The 24,959-nt window shown below is 42.6% G+C and overlaps 1 protein-coding gene across 7 annotated transcripts in view; it reads right to left on the bottom strand.

The window, feature by feature from the left end:
• SGCD (sarcoglycan delta) overlaps window positions 1–24,959 on the bottom strand; it is an 840,821-nt gene that overhangs the window by 336,075 nt on the left and 479,787 nt on the right. For 6 of the 7 annotated variants that reach the window (XM_064484486.1, XM_064484485.1, XM_010987254.3 and 3 more), the window contains one exon: window positions 6,425–6,613. In XM_064484486.1, coding sequence (XP_064340556.1) covers window positions 6,425–6,613 — 189 coding nt within the window. Of the gene's footprint in view, window positions 1–6,424; window positions 6,614–8,335; window positions 8,578–24,959 lie in introns of those variants that run through there. The other variant, XM_010987255.3, reaches the window with a different exon arrangement.

Genomic DNA, 24,959 nt, shown 5'->3' with positions numbered 1-24,959 from the left:
GCAGTTTTCCACTGCATAAATACACAACTTCTTTATCCAGTCATCTGTTGAAGGACATTTGGATTGCTTCCATGTTTTGGCTATTGTAAACAGTGACGCTATGAACACTGGGGTGCATGTGTCTTTTTGAACTAAAGTTCCCTCTGGATATATGCCCGGGTGTGCGACTGCTGTAATGCCATTTGCAGCAACATGGATGGACCTGGAGACTGTCGTTCCAGGTGAAGTAAGCCAGAAAGAGAAAGAAAAATACCTATGATATCACTTATATGTGGAATTTAAATAGAAAAAAAAAAAAGACAAATGAATTTATTTACAAAACAAAGACAGACTCCCAGATATAGAAAACAAATTTATGGTTACCAGAGGGGAAAGGAGGTGGGAAGGGATAAATTGAGAGCTTGAGGTTTGCAGATACTAACTAGTACATACAAAATAGATAAACAACAAGTTTATACTGTACAGCACAGGGAACTACATGCAATTTCTCGTAGTAACCTATAATGAAAAAGAGTATGAAAATAAACCTTTATATGTATATGTATGAATGAACTATTATGCTGTACACCAGAAATTGATACACCAATGTAAACTGACTATACTTCAGTTAAGAAAAAAAGAATAATGCAGTTCATAGCTGCAAAGAAAAAAAAAGAAAGAAAAAGAAAAAGAAAAAGGCACACACATGTTGAAGTTCCCAGGATGCAGGAGACCTGGATCAAGGCGGGGAGATACCTGGTAGCACAACACAGGGAGGGGGACCTTGGAAGGCAAACAGAAGCCGAGGCTCCAGGGCGAGACCGGGGCCAAGGGGTCCAGGAAAGCCAGAGGGTGAGGCTCCCCAGAATGGCCCAGGGTCCTGACAGTGCTCTGGGTCCCATGACTCTGAGGCCCATCCGTGCACCCAGGAGACCCCCCTCCCAACCCTCGGCACATGTCTCCTCACTCCCCTCCACTTGAGCGAGTTTGACCGGGTCACAGTCCTTGAGCCTTCTCCGAACGGATGATGTGTCAGTGCTCTGAGTTATGGAACACGCCAGCCGTTCTCTCTGGCTTTTAGTGTTTTACAAGGTGTCCAATTTACAAGTATTAGAATGCCTTCCTCTGACCCTCTGTGGATCTTTATCTTACTTTAGGGTAAATAAATCATGTTTTAGACATTGCACTGAACAAATGCAATTTGTCTTCATGAAAAATAGCCCTTGGAAAATGGGCAGGATAGTGTACTGATTAAGAGCATGGGCTCTGGTGCCAGGCTCCCTGCGACCCAATCCCGGCTCCATCGCTCACTGACGGCACCGCCTTGGGCAAGTTACTGCACTTCTTGGAGCCTCCTCGTCCTCATTTGTAAAATAAGGGTAATAGTGGTGCCTACCTCATAGGGTCTTTATGAGGGTTATATAGGAAAACTATCCAGTCAGTTCTGTCTAGGTTTTTATTAAACAATTGGACATTCATTTATTAGATCATCATAAGAAACAGTGGTTTGGATTTTGTCATTTTAATGAATGGAAAGAGAAATAGAAGTTAGGGGATCTATTAAACACAGGTAGAGAGAGCTGTACTTTATCAAGGACCTATCATGGGCCCAGTACTGATCAGGTACTTGATATCCATTGTCTCATGTACGTGGTCTGCACAAAACTGTCAAAAGCATTTGACAATTACCAAATACATATTGAAAGCTGGCTGCACACCAGACAATGGGCCATGGCTACAAAGATGAATAGAAAGTCATCCCTGCTCCAGAGAGGTTCCCAGCATGCTGGGATGCTGAAGCTGGGTCAGGCAACCTCGCCGTCTACTTTGGTTCAGGCATCTGCAAAATGAGGATCTCTGCACAGGGGACTCCTAAGATTCCTCTCGTCTAGCAGCGAGGGATTTCACACTCACTGGACTAAGTAAGATCATGCCACCTATTGATAACTTCCAATCCTTTTAAGTTTTGCCACTTAATAACCACTTGTCAATGACAGTGTAGATGATCAATACTGCAGTACTGTGGGAGGTCTTTGAGGCCAAGTTACTTGGACTGGGCTGCTGGAATGCACTGGCAGGAGTGGCAGCCCTCTACAGAGTGAGATCTCACATGGTCAAGGCAAGGCTCGAAAGACAAAATGGTAGAGTTCAAACAGGAAGATGCCTTTCAGTCCTAAAGAATACCTGCTTCGGTGCATTAATTTCTACACTGAGCCCCAGAAGGAAAAGGTGATGGAGTTCATGGAGTTCATGAGTTCCCCGACACTCACGCTAGGGCTTTCCGCACTGCCCCACCATGTGTCACACTGGTTAATACACGAAGCGCCTGAGTCAGCCTGCTTGGATTTTAATCTCTGCTCATGCCACTTTTTAGCTGTTTGATCCCAAATCAAGTTATTGAGTTTCCTTCCTCCCCTGTGAAACTCGTATCATAATAATACCCATCTGCATAAGGATTAAGTCAGATAGTACTTATAAATTGCAAGGGTACAAGATGAGATTTCAATAAATGACGATGATGACAATGATGTGATGACGGCAAACATTAACGTAAAGCAACTACAACGTGCTAGGCTCTGTTGTAAGCACTTTCCATGCATCAAATCGCTTCATTCACTCTGCACAACAGTCCTATGAATAGGTAGCTACTATTACTCCAGGATATTGCAGTGCAAAAAGGTTGAGGAATTTGCCAAGTAAGTAGCAGAACTCAGATGAGTATCTGTGTCCAGACTCTGGGCCTTCAACCACTGCACTGTGGTGCGGAGCCCCCCATGGCTTTCTGTTGCCGACATGCATTAGCTCACTGAGTCTTCACACCAGCGTCTGACAGAGAGAGCATCATTAAGTTTAAATGAAATGTTGACATAAACATAACAAGGGGCTAGAACAAAAGGTGGAGGCAGTAAAGGGAGAGGTTCACCAGCTGTAGTGCAGAGACCCCTGGGTTAAAGAATGAACATTCAGAACTACAAGGAACTACCCTAGGCAGAAAAGGTCAGTAGGTATCTTGGATGGGAGGGAAATTTGTGATTGGATGACAGAGTGGGTAACAAAGATGATCAACCATTTTGGCAGCTTCAGAGTTTTGTTGAAAAGCCAGATCATCATAGCTGTTAGTGGGAAGAAGTATGGTGTGGTGGAAATGGGTGGACTTTGAAGTCAAGCATCTGACCCTTTATTTACTAGCTGTGTGTCTTTTAACAAGTCACTCAACTTCTCTGGGCCTTGGGTTTTATTTTACCAAAGTGGAAAAAAAAAATAATACTTAATTTGTAGGGTTGTTTGGCAAATTAAATGGGAGTTTGTTTTTCTTTTTTTAAACTGCCAAGCTCAGTGACTAGTGCAGAACAGACAATACTAGTTCCCTGGCCCTGCACAGTATGTGATAAACTAAGACGGCTTAACCTACAGCTTTTGACAGCATAGGTAAACACTCCTCCATGTAGGGGAAAATAATGGAGAGAAGTGTAAGCTTGCTGTCCTGCCTACTAATGAGTGCCAGAATATTCTGCTAAAAGCAGAGAAGAGAAAAATAATTTTTCTTCTGATTTATAGCCGGGACAAAGACAACTTGGTTGGATGTTTGTCCAGACTGTTATAATGGAAGGGCTCTTTCAGCATACACCCTTGGGGACGGCACTGAATACAAATCTGACAACAAAGCAAAATTCTGGATATCCCATCTTGGATAAATTGCCAAGTCCTCAGGAATGCCTTCAGATGACATCATTCTCCTGGTTTGTTATGACTCAGAGGGCTTGATTATAGTGTGAGCTTTTCCAGGTCCCAAATTATTCAACATTCCAGGTTTGCAAAAATAATCACTCTTTCCTATTGACAACAGTTTTAAATCCTCGCATAAAGGGCTTCACTGTCATCTCACTGATTTCTTGCTCTCTTTCCTCTTTGACTCCACACTCTCCAATGTAACATTGGTTCATACCTCACTCTTTTCCAAAATCTCCAATGTTGGTAAATTATTATTTGTGGAATAGAAATATAATTCTAAAAGGATATGTATTGTACTATGATTGATGGAGAATATGCTTTTAACACCCAGGGAAAGACCAATTTTCTGGCACTTCAGCTCTATTTGCTCAAATGCGTTACTATTATAAAGCACCAATTACGGCTAATAATGGTATTCTTCTTACCTCAGTAAGTACTTGGTTTGGTAAAGCTTTAAGAACTCTCAACTTTGGCAATCAATTTAGTTAACTACAGGAAATGGCCTATTTTGTATAGATTATTACCTTAATGTCATATTGCTCCCCAAGCTCGTGTACACTCAGAGTCAATTGCCACTCAGCAGACATTTGTGCAGCAGACCTCTCTTTATTAAGCCTGCCAGATAAAGCACACACTGGAAGCCATATGTGAGTAATATCAGACTTATCAAGGTTTGAGGTCATATTCTGCTCCACACTCACCCTCAAATCTTTCAGGTTCTAGAAATTAATTTCATGCCCAACTAGGTAAAAAAAAAAAAAAAAAATTAACCCCATACAAGGTATTATGGGGGATACATGAGTCCCAGCTAAGTCCCAGTAGGAAGGTAACAAATTCTATATTGTTTATTTTTTTTTCCCTTTGGCCCCACCATTGAACCATCTCAGCAGCCAGAAACTGGGAGTGTTCCAGACTGTCTTTCAATCCCTCAGCTCTGCTATCCATGCGGTACTTGAGCTGTGTCAATTCCATCTTTCAAATGTCTTTTGAATCTTTAGTCTCCATTCTACTGCCCTAGCTTTGGTCTTCTCCTGTTTTACATCACAATACAGGAGTTTTTCTACTTGAAAGTTTTTGAAATACCAAAAAAAAAAACACAACAGAACATGTATATCAACCCATGACAACGATGGTCCCTTGGACTTAAGATCAAAATTCAGGACACCTTTTTGAGCCTTCGGCTCTGAGAAACTCTCCATCTTAGTGCATCCTCGCCTGATCGGGTATCTAGACTCCAAATCTGATCACATCATTCTCTCTCCTGCTTAGCTCTCCCCTGAATTTTGCTTGTCTATAAAGAAAGGAGGTCCAAGTTCAAAAAGTGTTTACTGATTCGGATTCAGAGGTAGAAGCTAATGTGCTCCAACATTCGAGAACATATTATCTGGGACCCCTACAATCTCATGGAAATGGACCTGTATCATCTTTTAGGCTTATCACCACAAACAGAAGCTCAGTTTCCTAGTGTTAGCTGCAAATGTTAAAAAGTGAGCCATTCTGATGCACTGTTTCTCACCTTGGTTTACAGAGTCCTCCCAAGTCAAGGACCAATAGCTCCTCCCATGAGTGATGGATGAAGGCCCACAGAGAAGAGATGCCCTTGCTATTCTCAAAGTTCCCTCTGCCTGGGAAGCACACGTAGAAACTGTCTGGCATGACAAGTACAATAATAAATACAGAAATGGAGTTCCAGGAGCATAGAGGAGGGGTTTTACTGGGCAGGGAAGATGGAGCCAAGCAGCCCAAGCAGAAGAAGCGGCCTGAGAAAAGGCAAGAGGATACGTCTACACACAGGGTGTCAGAAGCAGCAAATTCCCACTATCTTATTTTGGATTTTCACCTCTGACTGCTAATGGTATTATGGTCAAATTTCCTTATAAACGAGAGTTGTTTTTGTTACCAGTCTAGTTACTTACCTCTGACGTCACAAGAAGAAAGTATTTTCAGGGCAGCAGATCACTGCCCGCTATGCCTTCACTAATAAGTGCCATTATTTACATGGCTATGATCTCTTGAAAAGCTCTAGGGAAGAACCTCAGAATAACTCCAGAAATCACTTTGCCAGGATGCTCTTTTCATATGAACTTCAACAAGCAAATGTTCAATCTGTGTAGTGGCCCAAGATACCAACAGCGAGACCTTCCTCAAAGAAGCATCAACCCAAATCCCGAAACAATGATACACGGCGACGCTCCTCTCATTTCCATCCTACACAGGCAGTGGCACAGAGAAATACCCTCCTGAAAGTCAAGGAGACTCTCAACTAACCATGCAAAGTCTTAGATAAGCTCCAAGGATGAATTTTGCTCCAATGGTATCAACCCTCTTCCTCACAAACCTTTCTTCATCACAACTAAAATTTGGGAAAAACGTACTGCTTTGAATTTATCCCACGTCTCTCTCTGCATTTATTTACTCAAAGTGCTTAAACTGCAGGATACAGAAACACGGTTATCAAAATGGAGGGAAACCATACGCGACGGGTCGTCCAGGAGGTAAATGTCTCAGAGTCGGATTAGCAGCCTCAGAAGAACTGAGATCTGAAAGAAGTCAATCCCCTCAAGTGACCTGAACAGCAATGTTTTTTTCAACAAAACACCAAATTGCAGGTTATTTGGGCTCTTGCTACCCTCATTTTCCACACTCCCTCTTCTTGCCCCCTGCTTTCCCTTCCCCCAAGGAGAGTGAAAGCAAGCCGTGTGGTTTGACTTACAATTGTGAAGTTCATGACTTTGAGAATCCAGATGGTCATGGCCAGGTTCACCAGGATTAAAATCATCAGCAGAAGGACAAAGAAGTAGAGGCATCTTTTCCGCCAGCCGTAAATCCCCACTTTGTAAACCTGTGGCCCCTCAGAGCTGGGCATGGCGCTGCGGTGGTGTGTGTACTGTTCCTGAGGCATCTGAAATAGACGGGGCGAGAGAGGAGCACGTTAAACTGCTGAGAGAGAGAGAGAGAGAGAGAGAAAGGAAGAATGGGGGGAAAAATCAACTGATGAAGAGATACAGCCGACTGCTGTCAGTATGTTTCCATCCTCCTGACAATTCTGAAAATCTATTTCCTCTGGACAAAAGTGGCCCCTTGGATGCTTGATTTGCTCTCTCGTTCTATGCAGACATCCCTCATGACGCACTGAGACAGCAACATACATCCCATGGGAGGAGAGGGGCCCTTAGGGGACCATTGCCCAAGTGATTCTTAGAATTCCAACATTTCTCTGAGGAAGGCACTCAAAGTCCTGAGGGTCACATTTAGAATTCACCTGAGAAAATAAATTAACCTCAGCAGTTCATCATGGTATTGTACTAACACTATTTAGGCAACTGAGGTAGGGGGTAAAATGATCTCAAATACAATCATTCTGTGAGCAAAAATCAGGGCAATTTTTGCTCTTCCATCCATTCCAGAGTTCAAAGTGGTACTGATGGTCACAAAGACTAAGCCTCACTGGATGCAGGGATCTTCATAAAGTGACAGCCTGTGCTTAAATGCCTCCCTTGACAGAGATCTCACTATCCTTTCAAGTAGCCCTTGTAAGTTCGACAATTCTAATTGTTATCAACTCTACTCGTTTAATAAACATAAAAGAGCCTCAAAGGGAAGTAAGGTGTGAACATGCCTGCCAAGAGCTTGCAGGCTAATGGGAGGGATGAACTAGTTAAACAGCGATTACAGCAGAGTAAGATAAATTAGAAAAAAATATTTGCCAATATTAAGTGATATGCCAGTCCCCTTTAAAGTAAGGAAGCTTTCCCCAACCCCTGCTGTTGACAGGAATTATCTTTATACTAGCACTGCTAATGAGGTGCCGACACAGATCTAAATAAATGTGTCACTTCCATGAAATTCTCCAACCAAAACAAATTTTGCAATTAAATACAAACAAAGCCACCAATGCATATCAATCAAAATGGGAAACAAATGACTACTGGAAAGAATGATGCTTTGCAAAACTTAACAGGATACAGTGGTACCGAGGGCTTTTGCACAGCATCCCTAACTCTGCTGTGAACCATGTGACAACATGGCCCCGACTGCTTTTCTCCACTCGAGTTACTGCCCAGCCTTTATTTTGGGACTTTTACTTCAGTTGGCCCTCATGTAGGCATACTGCATTCTTTAGGAATAAGGCCTGTCTCTGTTTATTTTCATCTTTCAGTCAACAGCAATTACATCAGTGATAATGCTGCGCCAAAGGGACCACAGTGACAGACAAAAATGTAGGTCCTAAAATCATACCCGTGGTTATTAGGTCATCTTCCAGATGGTTCAGAATATAATTATCTCATGGTTTTTATATAATCGTTAAAATATACACGTAAGATCTAAGCATTCTCCAGAGAATTCATGGCCTTTAGGCATCAGTGGAATTCCTTTTGAAAAACCATGTGAGTTCTTACTTAAGGCCAACTGAAATGCTCAGTTAAAACCTATCTAAAAGCTACCTTATTCTCAACACTATCTTAGCGCCAAAATCAGGCCTTACGACGAGTATGGGTTTAAATATGTGTGTGTGGAATGACTAAGCGAAAAAGTGACTGCGTGAATGATGAGCAAATGAATGATTTCCCGTCTACGATGAAATGTACTGCCATCTGGGGGTTTAGAAAAATCCAAGACAAACCCCAGGGGGAAGTTCTTGTTTGTATCCTTGCAAATTTCCACTGCAGGCTCAGAGCACCAGGTTCCCAACCAAGCAGTGCGCTCCACACGATGAAAGGGTCGATGAAAGGGTCTCAGTCGTCTGACGCAGCTCCTTCCAACTCCGTGGATCAGGGCTGTGTTGTTACAACACGGGAACACAACAATGTCATCTCTCGCTGGCTTCTCACACAGCAAGATCAATGACAAGAGGGCAAAAAAAGGTCTTACAAGTCTGAAGGAGAGTAGGCCTTTATTTTCCATGAAATCATATTCTGTAAATCAAAGAAACCATTACAAAATCTTAGAATCCTATTTGCACGGTCCTTTGATTCTAATCAACTAACTTTATGAGTCTGCTGATTTAACATAATCTGAGTCCATACTGGATCTTGTTCCTTTGTCTCTAAGCCTGTGCTCTGTTTCCTGGGCTTAGTCGTGCTAGTTCTGCACCTTTTGTGAAAGAATGTTGCTTATAATCTGAACTATACAGGACAGCCCGTTCTCAAGGCTCTGACCTTTAAGAGTATATAACACTTGCCTGTTGATATAAAGATAAAAAAAAGTTGCAGAAGAGAAAATAACATTTGTCTTGTTGGAGGTTTGCAGGGACACCATGACCTGACCTATGTGGACAGCTACAAGACAAAGGATTCTGACACCAAGAAGTTTGCAACAAGCAACCACACCCCATCCCCTTATTAGTACAAAAGGAGCCTGAATTCTGACTTGGGGGAGATGGTTCTCCAGGACATTAGTCGGCCACCTTCTTGGTCTGCCGGTTTTCTGAATAAAGTCATTATTCTTTGCCCCAACACCTCATCTCCTGATTTACTGGCCTGTTGTGTGGTGAGCAGGAGTTTGGACTCAGTAACATTAAGACCAGAGAAGGTGACCTACTTGGGGATGACAGCGGGGCTTGTGGCAGAGCAAGGGCAAGACTAGTGGTCTCTGACCCCTGTGGTGTGAGGAACAGCGAGAAATTCTTGACACACAAGTGTTCAGAAGCTAGAGTTGCTGCCACCACCCCAGGTGCCTTTTCGCTGACATCTGCCCCAACCAAGGAGGGGGGGGGGGGAGCCTGACATAACTCAGCTATAAAACGGAAATGACATGTTCAATAAATATTTATGAGGCTGTGGATATGAATATCACACATGATTTTTTTTCCCCACAGATTGTTAGAACTTGACCAAACACAGTGATTATCTCCACAAGGGGTTCGCCATTCTGATGCACAACAGAGCTACCTGGAGAGCTTTTAAAAGCATCTACACTCAGGGCAACTAAATAATCATCTCAAGGTAGGACCCAGGCATCAGAATTTTTAAAAGCTCCCCCAGGTAATCCTAAAGCATAGATCTAAATCCTAAGCTGTTGCAAACCACTGATCTAGAACAATGTCTCTCAACAATGACTATGCAGCAGAATCCAAAAGAAAAATTCTTTGGGGCAGCATGTAGCTCAGTGGTAGAGTGCGTGCTTAGCACGCACAGCATGCAGGAGGTCCTGGGTTCAATCCCCAGTACCTCCTCTAAAAATAAATAAGCCTAATTACCACCCTCCCCCCCAAAAAAAAACACAAAAGAAAAATTATTTTCCTTACATTTTTGGGGGGGTGGGTAATTAGGTTTGTTTGTTTATTTTAATGGAGGTACTGGGGATTGAACCCAGGATCTCACACATGTTAGGCATGCACTCTACCACTGAGCTATACCCTCTCCCCACCCAAAAAGAACTCTTAACAAATATAAAATAAAATTCTGAGCTCTCCAATGGAACTGGAATCATCACAAAGCTCCCCAGTCATTCCAAGCATTTGGGACAACTTACCAAAAAAGAATGGCCTTCATGTTTCTCCCCCATAATACAATCGTTTCGAGATAAAAATCTTGAAATGAATTCTAGCACATATAAAACAGCAAAACAGCAGAGCTCCTCTGCTTAAAGAGGGTTTGGCCACCCTTGAGGCACCTCTGCAGAACCTCTGGACTCCTGGAAACCACTGACTTTGCCTCCCCCAGCCCACGTTTACTGATCAGCCGAGGAGCCGAAAGCCAGGAAGGGGAAGTAGGGACCTTCCAAGTCACATAGGGAATCGGAACCTGAGCAGGGATCAGAATGCGGGTCCTCTGATATACGGTGTCGTGGCCTATTCTGTACGTCGTGAAGGCTCTTGTATCCCCCTGTGCCCCCTGCCTACTTTAGAAGTCACATAAAACAAAACATTCCAGTCTGCAATTCAAGGAAGGAGGGAAGGAAGGGGGAAAGGAGTGAGCTATTTTATACAAATGATTATACTAGAAAGTGTTGCCAGATCAACAATAACGTAATGGGGACATCTGTTATCAATAATTCTGCTTGGAAAAAGAAAATGTAGATATGCTAGATACATGCATTATTCTAACCAAAAACTGAAACATGCTGAAATAATAACAACAATAAGAGGAAAGACAATCTGCAACCTGTGTTTCTTTTTGGCCCTTCCCAGGTGAAGTTTGCTGTGCAGGGTGAAACTGAACTTTCCTGGTCCTGGACGTGGCCCTGGTAGTATGTTAACAGCGTCATACATTTTTGTAAAATCAACTCAAGTAAGATGTTTTAATTGCAATTAGTTAAGACCCTGTGTTTTTCAACCTCCCTTTAGGCTGGGTAGCTCTGGAGGATTTACAAACATTTTGGAGGTCCAACCAAGAGGAAGCTGAATTGGGGTTCACATAGTTTGGGTACAACGATACATATTTATACGGTTTGCAGACACTTCCCTGTAGAGTTACATTATCACCAGCTCTCCTGGTGCAGGGCTGTCTTCCAGGAAATCTTTCACCCTTGGCACCAACTCACCAAGCATGATGTCATGAACGTACAGGACTCAAGGACACAACACAGTGTTTACATGTCCTATGATGGCCAGCACCAGAAATACGTGATTACTGGGGCTGTTTGAAATTTTTTTTAAGTTACCAGTTACATAAGATTCCAAGTGTAGAATTCAATTCTCACTGATACTGAGTCAAAACAGAGATTCTCTCCAGTCAAGAATACACTCAATGCAGCATATAAAATAAATGTTCCACAGTTTTTCTTTTACTGGGGGAATCATGGAAAATAGGATTAATCAGAATTCTTGTGTTCTCAGGTCATGTGCACCGTGTGTCTGCAATCTGCACGTAAAGTTGCATGCTTTTTTTTGCTTCACGACCATCAGTAATTTTTAAAAAACTAAGTATTATTGAAATTGTCATAGGAGACAATTATCCTTCTATTGTCTATACAGAAAATGACAGTGTCAAGTAGCTGTCATATGAAGAGGCCATCAAAGGATATGCAAACAAAACTGTAGGAAAAATATGTCAGTTAATGAAATGATTAACATTATATTTCTGGATTTTATGGTATGTCAGCTTTTAAAACTTTCTCATTCTTAATACATAGTTGTGTCTTTAATTTGAGTATATGTTTCTTATTTTTTAGTTTTTTTTTCCCTTAGAACAGCCCCACAAATTATTTAAGCTTTAGACCTCACAAAACCTAGATATTCCTCTGGTCCCTCCCCTAAAGGCACCACGTGTACACCCAAACCTCAGTGGAACATCACCCCAAGACATCACTGCTTAGCTGAGCTCAATGCAAGGTCCAATCAGTTACGCTGCACTGGGAGTGACTTTCAGACTTTTGAAGGTACAAGAACCATCCTGGGAAATAACAGATACACATTCCGAGTCTTCACACCAAGGAATAATTCTGTAAGTCTGTGGGTACATCCCAGAAATCTGCATTTTTGACAAGCCCCCAAATCGATTCTGAACATAAGAGGGCTTCAGACCATGTTTCAGGAACACGAATTTACGTCCAACACAGAAAAGCATCCTCGGCCCACCATGTGCCTCCACGTCTGTTACTTCTCCCCAGATTACTCATTTCCCCCATATCCTAAATATAAACATGATCATCTCTCACAGTTCACTGCATCCCTACCCTGGACCTTTTGTTTCCATCATCCTCTTCCAGCAATATCCTGACTACTATGCTCTTTGCAGCCTTTGGTGTCTTGGTTTTTAAATGTGCTCAAATCTTTTCGGCATTAAACAAAATCTTCGCTTAACATTTATAATCCCCTCTACATGTTGCCTTATTTTACTCTCATTGATGATCAAGGTTCCCGGTCGTCAATGTCCAAGGTCCTTGGCAAATGTTAGCAATCGCATATTCTCATCTGCCTGCTGAAATGGCCCATTCAAAAATCACTAGCGATGTCCCTGATCAAACTTCAATGCACTTTTCTGAAGGCCCATTTTCCTTGGATCTTCTGAAGCTTTGGGTGTTGCCAACTTCTCCCCATCCCCTGGACAGTTTGTCCCCCTTTGGCCTTCGTGCCACGGCAGGCTCAGGGCTTCTTTCCTATGCGTTTGATCACTGTCTTGTCTTTCCAAACTCTCCTCTCGGTGTCTTCCAAGTTCACGTTATGAGTTAGTGTTCTCTCTCTTCCATCACAGAGACAATATCTAGTGTCACACTTTCATTTTGTACTTTGACGAGAATTAAACTCAACTTACCACTTTCACTCCAGTTTCCATCTCAAAAGGGATCTATCTAAATGTCTTTCATGCACCTACTCCCTGATCAAATAATTACTGATCTTCAGTCAAATTCCATACATGGCGTGAAGGGTCTCAAGATACCACAAGCAAGGAGAATTACCCCTTGCCTTTATGAAGCTCACAGCCTGGGTGGTGGGGGACGATGGAGAGTAAACGTGGAACGTGACAAAATGGACTATGTGAGATCCCCACACTGAAACAGACATGGTGATGTTAAAGGAAGTATCGCCAGGCGGAACGGATTTTATGTGGACTCCTCAAGAGACAAGTCTCTGACAATGCAACATTTACACTGAGACTTGAAGGACAAGAAAAGACAGCGAAGTTGAGGGCTGGGGCAAACCTGTGTCTCAGGCAGAGGAAGGACAGCAAAGGGAAGGTCCTCAACACAGATAAGGTCTGTGTGACTGGCTGAGATGAGGGAAGCAGAGATGGGCATGAGGTGGGGCTGAGAAGTTGCCTGGAGTCGGATGGTGCTGGGCCTTGGAGATCATAAAAAGAAGTTCATGGTACTTAAAAGTCAGTGAAAACCCATGGCAGAATTTGAAACAAGGGAGTCATAATGTGATTTATAATACTATAGCAGTGCCTTGACCACAAAAGGTGCAGAATAAATATTTGGTGTTGGATGTGATTAACAATCTTATTTTCCCTTCCCTCTACCAATTATGCATAAAAATACTCCCCAAAATGGAATAATTTAGCAAAAATGAACCTCAACCAGCATACTATAACCCTAAGAGGCAGCCTTGTGTCTGTAAGGGTGTACCAGGCAGCCGAATTTGAAAAAAATATCTTTCTATCCAAATACACCTTTTCCTTGAGAATCACAAGACAGTAGTATCTTCCATCAGTCTTTGGGGACTTCTTTACATTGTCATACAACATATTTTAGTGATATATGTCATCTCTCTGAACAGATGCCAAAGTCTTCTAAGTATTTGAAACGTCTTTGAATTCTAGTATCACCTAAACAATGAGGGCATGTGCATGCATCTATGTAATTACATGTAATTATACATCTGTATGTATAATTATATATATACGATAGGATACATCATTGGTTCAATAAATGAATAAAAATCAAACCAATGCTAAATAACAAAGCATATCCTCCGGTAATAAGTAAAGAGCTGTAAACTCAGAAGCAAAGGCGTGGAAGCGTACAGAAGCTGCCTCCCTGTCCAAAGGCACACACAACTATACTGATGTTAAGTAGGCTTGACTCCAAAGCATTTCTCTGCTCCTTTCTGAAGCAATTTTCAGTGTTCACCTAGTTACAGACAAACCCAAGTGACTTAAAGATGATCTGTTTTTTCACACAAAACACAATAGGATTATATTTCCCAGGGAACAAATGTAGTGAAACTTTCTGCTGCTTTGTCATTAGATAGGGAGGAACAACCGATGGTCAAGGCAATGCCATAATGTAAAAATCACCCATAATCATGGCTAATTCAGTAGTTGCCAAATATAATAGATCTGGAGTTTACAAAGAAGGACATTCTGGCTAGGCCTTTTGGAAGCATGGTTTTGGCTGTAACCTCATGGTCTCACTCATTCAGATGTTCACACCTGAGATCACGTAGTGAAGAGCCAAACCCACAAAGGGACCAGAAAGACCTCCCAGGCAGGGCCACTGCCTTCCCGCTTTTGCACTTCTGTAAAACGGCTTGCTTCTAGGAAAATGAAACTTACCATTGGTTCCCAAAAGCTCACTCATGATTGGTCAATTTCTAACACCTCAGTTGCATATGGCACGAAATTAATCGAAAACTAAAACCCTATAAAAGCCTGTGTAAACCTACAGACGGAGTCCAGAGCTTGGAGTGTTAACTCCTCTGGGCCTGCTGGCATGATAAACCTGAGTTCTCCAACCCTCCGAGTGTCTCTTGGTCTCTCAATGGGATTCAGGTTGCTGTAACAGTAGCATTACAGAATCAAGGCCTTGACACTAGTTTAATGTGGCAATCTCGAGGACAAGGTCCATCTTTATGACTTGCACTTGTCAAGAACTTCCTCTTAGGCTGTGTGGCCCTGAGTCACTTTCTCCAGTGCACACACCACCAAGACCTCAGAGTCCACTCCCCATGAAAGTTTTACCAATGGCCTCACAAGTGCCCAACATCAGTCATGGGAGCTGTCAGATTTGCACAAATCCTATGCCCGCTGTAAAGTCTTCACAAAGATCCTTGAGCCAAGCCCAGCAAAAAGTGGTACCTGGGCCCTGTAGCTGTGGCTCCTCTAATTAGGGAAGTCACAGTATACGTCCAGCCTAAGGCTCAACTACACTGAGCTTCAAAGTGTTGAATCTCATTACTTGACAAGCCTTGGACATTTTTCCACAGAAACTGGCCATCATACTCAAGGGGTCACACTCACGTTCATTCCCTTTCCTCAATCTGTTAGGTACCAAAGAGTTACTAGAAAATCTTGTGTTTCCCTCCTTCCTACATTTTACCAGTTGACACAGGATGATGGAAGGTCTTGGGGCAGAAACACACACAGCTGGCCTGCATCCCAAGGCTGAACACATATTCTAGAACAGCACTGTCCAAAGCCATCACTTTCTGTCTGCAGTCACTGTTTTTGTTTCGGCTGGGTTCTCCTCCAGGAGAGGAACACATGTTTCATTTCTACTCCCAAAATAAAAGAGTTATTGAGACAACAGTTATACTATTTTCATTATCAGTCTGCGGCGCAAGAATGCATAATGTTTTGAGGGATGATTAAAACACAAATCAGTCAACTTTCTCAAGACACATCGATGCTATCTAGTCTCCTGATGATTTTTCTTTGGGGCCTATAAAATTTTATGAGCTGTGATCCACTTTACTAGGAGGGTAGAGCTGAGGACAAGGAGGCACTGGCAGGCATTCTGTCAGTGTTTGCTAGACTCTTTCCAACCATCAGGCATCACATGTTCCATGGGGGGATTTATGGGAGTGCTAATGCGTGCAATCATCTACAGAGTTAAATACCGTTGGGGAAAGAAACATGGACAAGCACAGACCTGGCGAAGAAGAAAATCTCCATCCCAAACTATTTTTTCAACAGAAAAAAAGCAAAAACAAAAAAACAACTTTTGACCATCTACTATGTGCCAGGTACCACAGCAGGTCCTAGAGGTACACAGGTCTTTAAAAGCACGAGTAGGGGATTTCATCAAGCTGATATTTTAATGGAAGAGATGGACAATAAACAAGTAAATGGACGAAATCACAAGAACTAAATTTAGGTGGGAGGAAGAAAACAACGAGGGTTCCACAATAGACAGCAGAGGGTGATGCACACAGGTCATGGAAGACCATTCTGAACAAGTGACAACTAAGGTTGAGACCTTGAGGTGGAACAAATTTCCCATCGGAGACATAGCAAGCATTTGGGCCTTAAGAGCATGCTCCAGTTAAGGAGGATGGGCCAGCAGAGTGAGCACTGAAGGAGCTCAGAGGAAAGGGGGAAGTGAAGGGTCTGGAGAGAGAGGCTGTGGACTAACTATACTCCGCCTTACAAGTGACAGCAAGAGTAAAGGATCAATATGGCTAGATTAATAATGAAATTAACTTATTCAGAGATAAGACAAGTGATACACATCAAATGAGCTGGTGTTTGTTGACGATGCCACAGCTGCATGTGACAATTTCCAGAACATTTAAAAGTCAACATGAACTACATCACTGTTTACAACTGTGACCAGTTTATATAAATAACAGGGAAAACGTTCTTACACAGGTTCATTACAGTTTCTAGAGTTTGTTGTGAATCGGAGTCATTTTGGACTCTCTTGGCATGTAAATGGTTTTCCATTAGCCATGTTAATTGTGAGGTCTCAGATTTAAAACCATCTGCTTTCCAGGATTGTTTTCATTCAGCCACCCGTACAAGGCATTAGTCTTGGACCGCTAATGTTTGGCACAATTTTGACAATCATAACAGACTCCTCACTTTTAGCTTTGACATCATGATCAACAGTTATTTTCCCTTGTAAAATTCATCCGGGGAAGTAAATGCTGATGTATGTGAAATGGGCCAGGAATGCCATGTTCTACTTAAACAAATATTTGGATAAATTTAAAATTAGGTATTACATCTTTTAGTCTTCTAAGAATTGGAATACATAAGTTCTGAACAATCCTTACTGAAAAAATTAGACAACTGCGTGTTTTTAAAAGAGCCATAGAACATACAGTTAAGGAAGTCTCTTTTTCATTCACAAGCCCACCCTTTCCATAGAGGCAATTATTCCAGCTTTTTTCTTATCCTTATAGAAATAGTCAATATATTTACAGGCTTAACTGGATACATACATTCAAGTCATACATACACGCGTATTTAAGTTTTTCTTTCTTACACAAAGAAGGGCCTATTTTCCACTCTTAACTGTTCCCAATCTAAGTTGGTCGACTTAGTATAGCTTAGTGACAGTCCCAGGAAAACATATAGAATTCTGTCTTTCTAAGCTAGTCTTAAATTATATGCATACATGACATTTAACTTAACCAACTCCTTCATAGTGAACATTGAGGCTGTTTCTGGTAATCTTCTGATACCAATGCTTATTTAAACAATAAACATTTATTGGGTATTACAATGTGCTGGCACTAGACATTCAGCCATATGAGACAAGAGTTCCCACCTCTTGGACCTTCCATTTCAGTGGAGGAAATGATAAAGCAGATAAACAAACATCTAACTTGTCATACATATTATTGGGAGAAGTCTTATGATGATAAAAGAAAAGTGGCAGAAGGGGACAGGCAGTGACTGGGGAGGCTCCTGTCTGTAAGACAGTCAAGGGAAGTAAAGCAAGAGGACATCTCGGGGAGCATTCCAGTGAGAGGAACCAGTACCCGCAGATGCAAAGGCCCTGAGGTGGGGCTCCCCTCACATGTTTGAGGGACAGTGGAGTAGATCAGAGCAAACAAGGGGGAGAGTGTTTGGAAATAAGCCCTGAAGTGCAGGCAGAAGGGGTGCACATGGGGTCTGACAAGCCACAGTGAAACCATAGGTATGACACTGATTGTGGCAGTAACTCTCAGAATCTCAGAGAACTGAGGCACAGGAGTGATCAGATTTCCACTGTGGAATCACTCTCACTGTTCTCAGGGATCGAACAGCTGCAGGGGCTGAGAATGCCAGTAGATACAGTGAGGTGTCACCTCACACCAGTCAGAATGTTCGTCATTCAAAAGTCCTCAAACAGTAAATGCTGGAGAGGCTGTGGAGAAAAGGGAACCCTCCTACACTGCTGGTGGGAATGCAGTTTGGTGCAGCCACTGTGGAAAACAGGATGGAGATTCCTCAAAAGACTAGGAACAGACTTACCATATGACCCAGGAATCCTGCTCCTGGGCATATATCCAGAGGGAACTCTAATTCAAAAAGATACATGCACCCCAATGTTCACAGCAGCACTATATACAATAGCCAAGACATGGAAACAACCTAAATGTCCATTGACAGATGAGTGGATAAAGAAGATGTGGTACATTTATACAATGGAATACCACTCAGCCATAAAAAATGATAAAATAATGCTATTTGCAGCAACATGGATGGACCTGGAGATTGTCATTCTAAGTGAAGTAAGCCAGAAAGAGAAAGAAAAATACAGTATGGTATTACCTATATGTGGCATGTAAAAAAAAGGACACAAATTAACTTATTTACAAAACATAAACAGACTCACAGATGTAGAGAACAAACTTATATTTGCCACAGGTGGAAAAGTGGGTATGGTGGAGGGATAAATTAGGAGTGCAGGATTTTCAGACACTAACTACTGTATATAAAATAGATAAATAGCAAGATCCTTCTGTGTAGCACAGAAAACTATTTTCAGTATCTTGTAATAGCCTATAATGGAAAAGAATAAGAAAAGGATTATATGTGTGTTTGTGTGTGTATGTAACTGAATCACTATGCTGTACACCAACTTAAATTTTAAATTCAATTTAAAAAAAGAGAATGCTAGTAGAGAAACCAGGGGTCTGTGACTCCTGCAGTCGCCCAGAGAGAGGTGACGGTAGCCCAGATTAGGGTAGAGGCTGAGTGAGAAGGTGGCCAGTTGCTGTACTTGGAATCTATCTGGAAAGGAGAGCTAAAAGGATCGGATGCTTCCCGAGACACAGGGTGTGTGCGAGTCAAGGGCAGGACTCAAGGAGAATGCCAAGGTTCTGGCAGGAGCAGCTGGGTGAACGGTGGGACCACTTATCAGGATGGGGAGTGTGGGGAGAACAGTAGGGGCACGGGGCAGGGGGCAAATGGATCCACGTGCAGAGGGGTGAGAGAGGGCTCTGTTCAGCCACGCTGACGCTGAAATGCAGAGAAGAATCCATGGGGGTGGTGTCACAAAGGCACTTAGAAATGAATCTGTAATTCAGGGGGAAGACTGGGCTTAGAAATGAAATGTTTAAGTCTTCTGCATCTGAGTGTTATTTAAAGCCCCAGGAATGAAGCACATCCAAATATTCCTGTTAGAGAAGCCCTGAGAAACTGGATTCCTTGGTCAAGGGTGTGTGTGTGTGTGATTATAGATACTGTTAACTAACGTTCTCCTCCAAAGTGCAATGTGCCTTATCTTTAAATTCAAAATACTTATCTCTGATGAATTAGAAGATATTTCATTATAATTATGAACATTCATTCCCACTGTGCTAGAGATTTAGATGTGTGAGGTGTCAGCTGAGGTCGTTTCAGACAAACATATTTGTGAGACACACAGACATGCTGCTACGAGGCATCATCAGCTACATTAGCTCATATGTTCCTGACAACACTCTGGGAGATCAATATTATTAAACCTGTTTCATAGATTAAGATACTGAGGTCCTAAGGAATGAAGGGATCCTAACTAGTAAGTTGTTTAGGGTCTGGGCTCAGACTCAGGCCCAATTTTCTTTCCATTACACACAGAAAGGGGCAAAGAGTTAGCTTTCCCCGAATAAGACGCAAGGTATCCCAAATGACCATTTAGGTGAAACCACAGATCCCTGATTCCATGGCAGTGGCGGGAGGCACTGATGGGAGAGACAGACAACACACATGAAAACTATCTTTGAAACTTACATTACAAGAGAATGGGTGCTATTGGTAAAAAACAAACAAACAAAGACAGGAAAAGGGGCAGCAGCAGTGCTAAGGGGTGGAGAGCACAGCGGGTTCACATTTTAAAAGCATGAGAAAGGCTGACTTCATGGAGAAAGTAACATCTGAGCAGACTTGAAGGAACCTTGAGAGTCACAGAAGACTTGGATCTCAGAAAACTCAGACATCATTCTAAATGTGGTCTTGATGTCACAAGTTGAGAACCAGGAAAGAATATAAACTGAACATCTTGAACGGGAAAAATAATTTCAAACACGGACAGTAAATTTAATAGTGTCACTTTCACATGCAAAGGACACCATGTGTAGCCATCGTGGCCTCGTCTGTGACCAGCTTGCTAAATAGAAACGACAGATCCTTTTCAGCAAACCAGCTACCCTGTGTTGTAGAAATCCAGTGCTTCTTAAATCTCCACAAATAATTCTGACCAGAATCAGATGGTGACAATTGTAGTCAAGCCACCACAGCTCTTCTGTGACTTGGGGACCAAGCTGTGCAGTAACATAATAATGAACATGACTCAAACACTTAAGATCAGAGAATGTGACCCAAAGCTTGAAGGGAACGTGGACAATACACAACTCAAGTCATTATTTAACAGATGTGAAAACCAGGTTCATGGAGGTGAAGTGACTTCATTAAGGTCAGAGAGTGACTTAGTCTTAAGACCAAAGTCTGCTAACCTGGAAACCAGTATGTTTCCCACAAATTCCAGACTCTGGTCTTCTCAACTTAAACTCCTGTTTGACATGACTTTCATCAACCACCATACATACGCCTTTTGAACAATACCCAAAGGCAAATCACAACAAAGCCACGTTTCCTAACACAAAGAATGTAAAACTCATGAGAAATATTTGCATAAGGGTTACCATGTGCCAGACACTGTTCTAAACGCTATACTGAACTTACTGAATCCTCACAGACATATAATTATGAAGCAGTGCTGTAACTATCCCAATTTTACAGTTGAGGCAATTGAGAAACAGAGAGGTTAAGTAACCTAGCCAAGGTCACTCAGCTTGTTAAAGACACAGCAAGAATTTGAACCGAGAGTGCCTGGCTGAAAAATATATTCTAATTCTTGTGTTAAATGCTTCCAGATGTGTGTGCATACTTACTCAGAACAGTGTGATGACTAATTAAAAACGTTTTGGTAGCTGTTTTAGCTCGAATTTCTCAACATGGATATTACTTTAAGGAAATTCTTCATATAATTTTGAGCAACTACTGTATTTCAGCCATGGTGGTGCATGTTACTCTAAGTGCAGGCATTTTTTCCCCCAGGCAATAAGCCATCCTGGACATGTCTCTGAAGCCCATAAATTTTTATAGCATCATGAAAAACAGCTACAACAAATTAGGCACATCTTTCTGTAGTGATTCAATAGTTCCATAAAATTAGCATTGATCCAGTAGATTCTCCCTTGACAACTGGCTTTGGCAAAGAGCTTTAGCTATTACCTGTGTTCTCAAATGCCTGCCGTGAAATCTGTGGTCTGAAAGGACAAACTCTTCATCTCATTTTTAGTCATGTCATTTCTTTTTTTTTTTTTAAATCAAAGTGTCCAGAAACAAGCAGGATAAAAATAGCTACAAGTTATCATGCACTCTGCTAAGCACCTGGCACACCTTCACATATGTCTGTATGTGCACATGCACCCATGTATATATGCGTTCTGAGGTGTAACTTACTCCCAGTGAAATACGCTGATATTAACTGTGTAGCTCAAGTTACACAAAGCTGTACATCTGTATAAAGCATATTCAATCAAGATAGGGAACACGGTACACCAGAAATTAACACAACAGTGTAAATCCATGACACTAAAATAAAAAAAATATGAAAAAAAAAAGGGAATGTTTCCATCACCCTAGAAAGTTTCCTCATGCCCCTTCCTACTCAATTCCCAGCCCCAGGGCAGTGACTGTTCTGATTTCTATCACATTTAAAACTTTTAATCCCATGTTCAATTCTATGAGGTGGTGATTCCAAGGAACGTGTAACTCTGAGACCTGTGCTCTTGGTCACCACACTGCTGCACTGCATTTCTTCATAGAAGATACTTACTTCGCCTGTCGCAACAGTGCCCTGCGAGGGAACTAAGTTACAATGTCCTAACGTCTCTCTTAATGGTATATATGGACCACACTGGAAAGAATTGAAAACACAGTCACTTAAGTCAGTCACTTTCTATAGTCTGCGGTTCAGATGAGAAACCCTACTGAGAACTTACTGATGTCAGATCAGGTAGGTGAGGTCAGTAAATGAAGTGGACACATGCCCTTTCTGAGGACCAGGCACTGGCCAGAACCCCCACCTTGACCCTGGCGAACAGCTACATGGTGAGAAATCAGGCCAGGGATGCCCTTCTTCAGCTTTTCTAGATAACCTAGATAATCCGAATTTGTACCTATCATCTCACTATACGTAAGTGCTTTGTAAGTAACTCAATTTTTTAAAAAACACTTCATGAGTCAAAATGTGTCCACAGGTCAGCCCTCGGGGTTGCCAGTTTGTGACCTGCTGTTTGCTTCCTTGGCCTGGGAAACACCTTTGTCAGCAACAGAAGGGAGGCCGAGAAGCTCTGAAGGTCACAGCCAGCCTAGGAGGTGATGTTTGTCATTACACAGTAACAGTTCTGCTGTCAAGACTCTGGTCTGTCTCTGACACTCCTGCCCACTGAGGGAAGCAGATGACTTTGGTAAACATCCCGATCAAACAGGAGAGAAGAGAGAAACTGGCAACAGAGTAAAAACCTAGAGGGAAAGAGCCAGGAAGAGGACAGAGCATGAGAGAGGAGAGAGGACGATGACAGGTGAGAGCAGGAAGGAAAGGGCAGTGCGGCCCTGCTCCTCACCACTTCTCGACTTTAAGCATCTTCTTTTGCTGACGATGCTGGCGCAGGACCACACACTGTTCAGAGTTGGGACAACAGTGAATGATTGGCCTGGAGAAGGGAGCTCCCCGGATGTTTACATACCTTTGAATTCCATGAACAGTTTCAGTGCTTAAATATTTTGATTCTGGGAAATAGCTGCAGGGTTTCCGGGAATTCTGAAATGTATTATCTGGAAGTCAGGGAGCTCACAAGGGAGTCCGGTCCCAGCACCCCGGCGAGGAAACGTGGTCCCAACATGGAGGGAGTTTCCAATCCCCGGCAACAGAGGTTCTATCAGAAAACTGTGCTCCTTTACTAGGGACCACGGCGTTATCGATTAAAAAGAAGAATAAAGCCACGGCTTCCATGTCCACCTACACATCCAGGGCTCCATTAGGACAACCATCAGCAAAGATTTTGAGCAAACTCACCTTATGGGATGCACACACTCAGTGAACTGCGGTGACACGGTCCTCCCCCGCTGTAGACCTATCTAGCATGCACATCAGGCCAGTTTCCTTTAGATAAATAAAGGTGACTCCCATTTGGCAAAAGGAATTTGAAACAATAAGAAAGACAACTGCCTTTCTGTGTGGCAGCAAAGATGAAAGAAAAAGGATCATGGAATCTGCAGAGAAATTAAGGCAACATAGAAAAAGGAACCTGGATCACTCAGCGTGAAACATTCTCTCCTCCACTCCTGTCTCGATGCTTCATTTTTTTCCTTCTGATCCGCCTAGTTCATTCTTTGTCAGTTTGCCTCACGCTGTCTGAGTTCATATTAAGTATATACAGCAAGATACTTCAGTCCTTACGGTATGCAAGGCTCCACGCTGAGTGTCTCCTAGCACAGTCTCACAGCACACTACGAGGCAGATGCCCTCACATCCAATTCAAAGATGATAAAACTGTGGCTGATGCAGAGGATGTAACTTGTCCAAGGTCACACAGCCAGGGTCATGGTCCAGGTCTGTGTGCCTCGGAGCCTGGGCTCACTTCACTATATAATCATTTTCCTTCTGCTCCAAGTCTCTTCCACCTTCCACTCTGGTTTCTTCTTGTGCTGCTCCGCCCTGACAACACCCTCCTCCCCTTCAGGTAACAGACACATGGTGTCCTGTGCATGGAACATCCACTTGTCAGATGACAGAACTGAGTTCAGGGACCAATATTTTCGTCAGGAGGAGGTGACCTGGGATGTTTTCAGAGCAGGGTAAAGAGAAGAGTGTAGTAAAAGATGAGGGATAGATGAAATAATTCAAGACATTCATAAAGAAATGGGAGAGCTTTAGAATGACAAAAACCATAGAATGGGAGAAAGAGGCAACAGCTTATAGCCATCTGATCCCATTTCACAGATGGGAAGACTGGCATTCAGCTCTTAGTGGACTCAGGTCCTATCCCATGATTTCTGACCACCTCTACCTTTACCCCTTCTCTTCACCTCACTTCTGCACCAAGTACCCCTACCACCTTCATATGTGACTAAAGAGAGTGTGACAATGGCCAAGGGTTACAGAGATGCAAATCTGGCCCAGGCTAAGGAGGCTTGAGATAAAAACAACACCCCAAGCTGCCTCACATTGCAGTGAGGTTCTCCACTGCCGTCACATCTGCTGACATCTGTCAGCGATGCTATAAATGGCATTCTTATGGTGGATGCTAATTTAGCCACAAGTGTTAAACTCAGTTCTCTGGATCAGCATCTAGCTGGCTTCCAGAGAAGCACTTGGGGAGCTTTTAAAAGGAGAGGGATTCCCCAACTCTAATCTCAGAAATTCTGATTCAGAATGTTTTGAGAAACCATGGAACCAGGTGATTTCTGAGGGCCCTTCTAACTATAAGACTCTATTTTGTCCCTTTCTCTAGCATGGCTTCTGAAGTATCACTCAGCGGTCATTACTAAGCCAACACAGGTCACATGTAGTCCACACCAGACTCAGAGTCAAGGAGTAAGAAACACTGCCATTGTCTCCAAATGCCTGCATTCTTCAGGTGGGTAATGTGTCTTTTCTGG

Source organism: Camelus dromedarius, chromosome 3, assembly GCF_036321535.1.
Source record: "Camelus dromedarius isolate mCamDro1 chromosome 3, mCamDro1.pat, whole genome shotgun sequence".
NCBI lineage: Eukaryota > Metazoa > Chordata > Mammalia > Artiodactyla > Camelidae > Camelus > Camelus dromedarius.
This window is presented reverse-complemented; position numbering and strand designations above follow the sequence as displayed.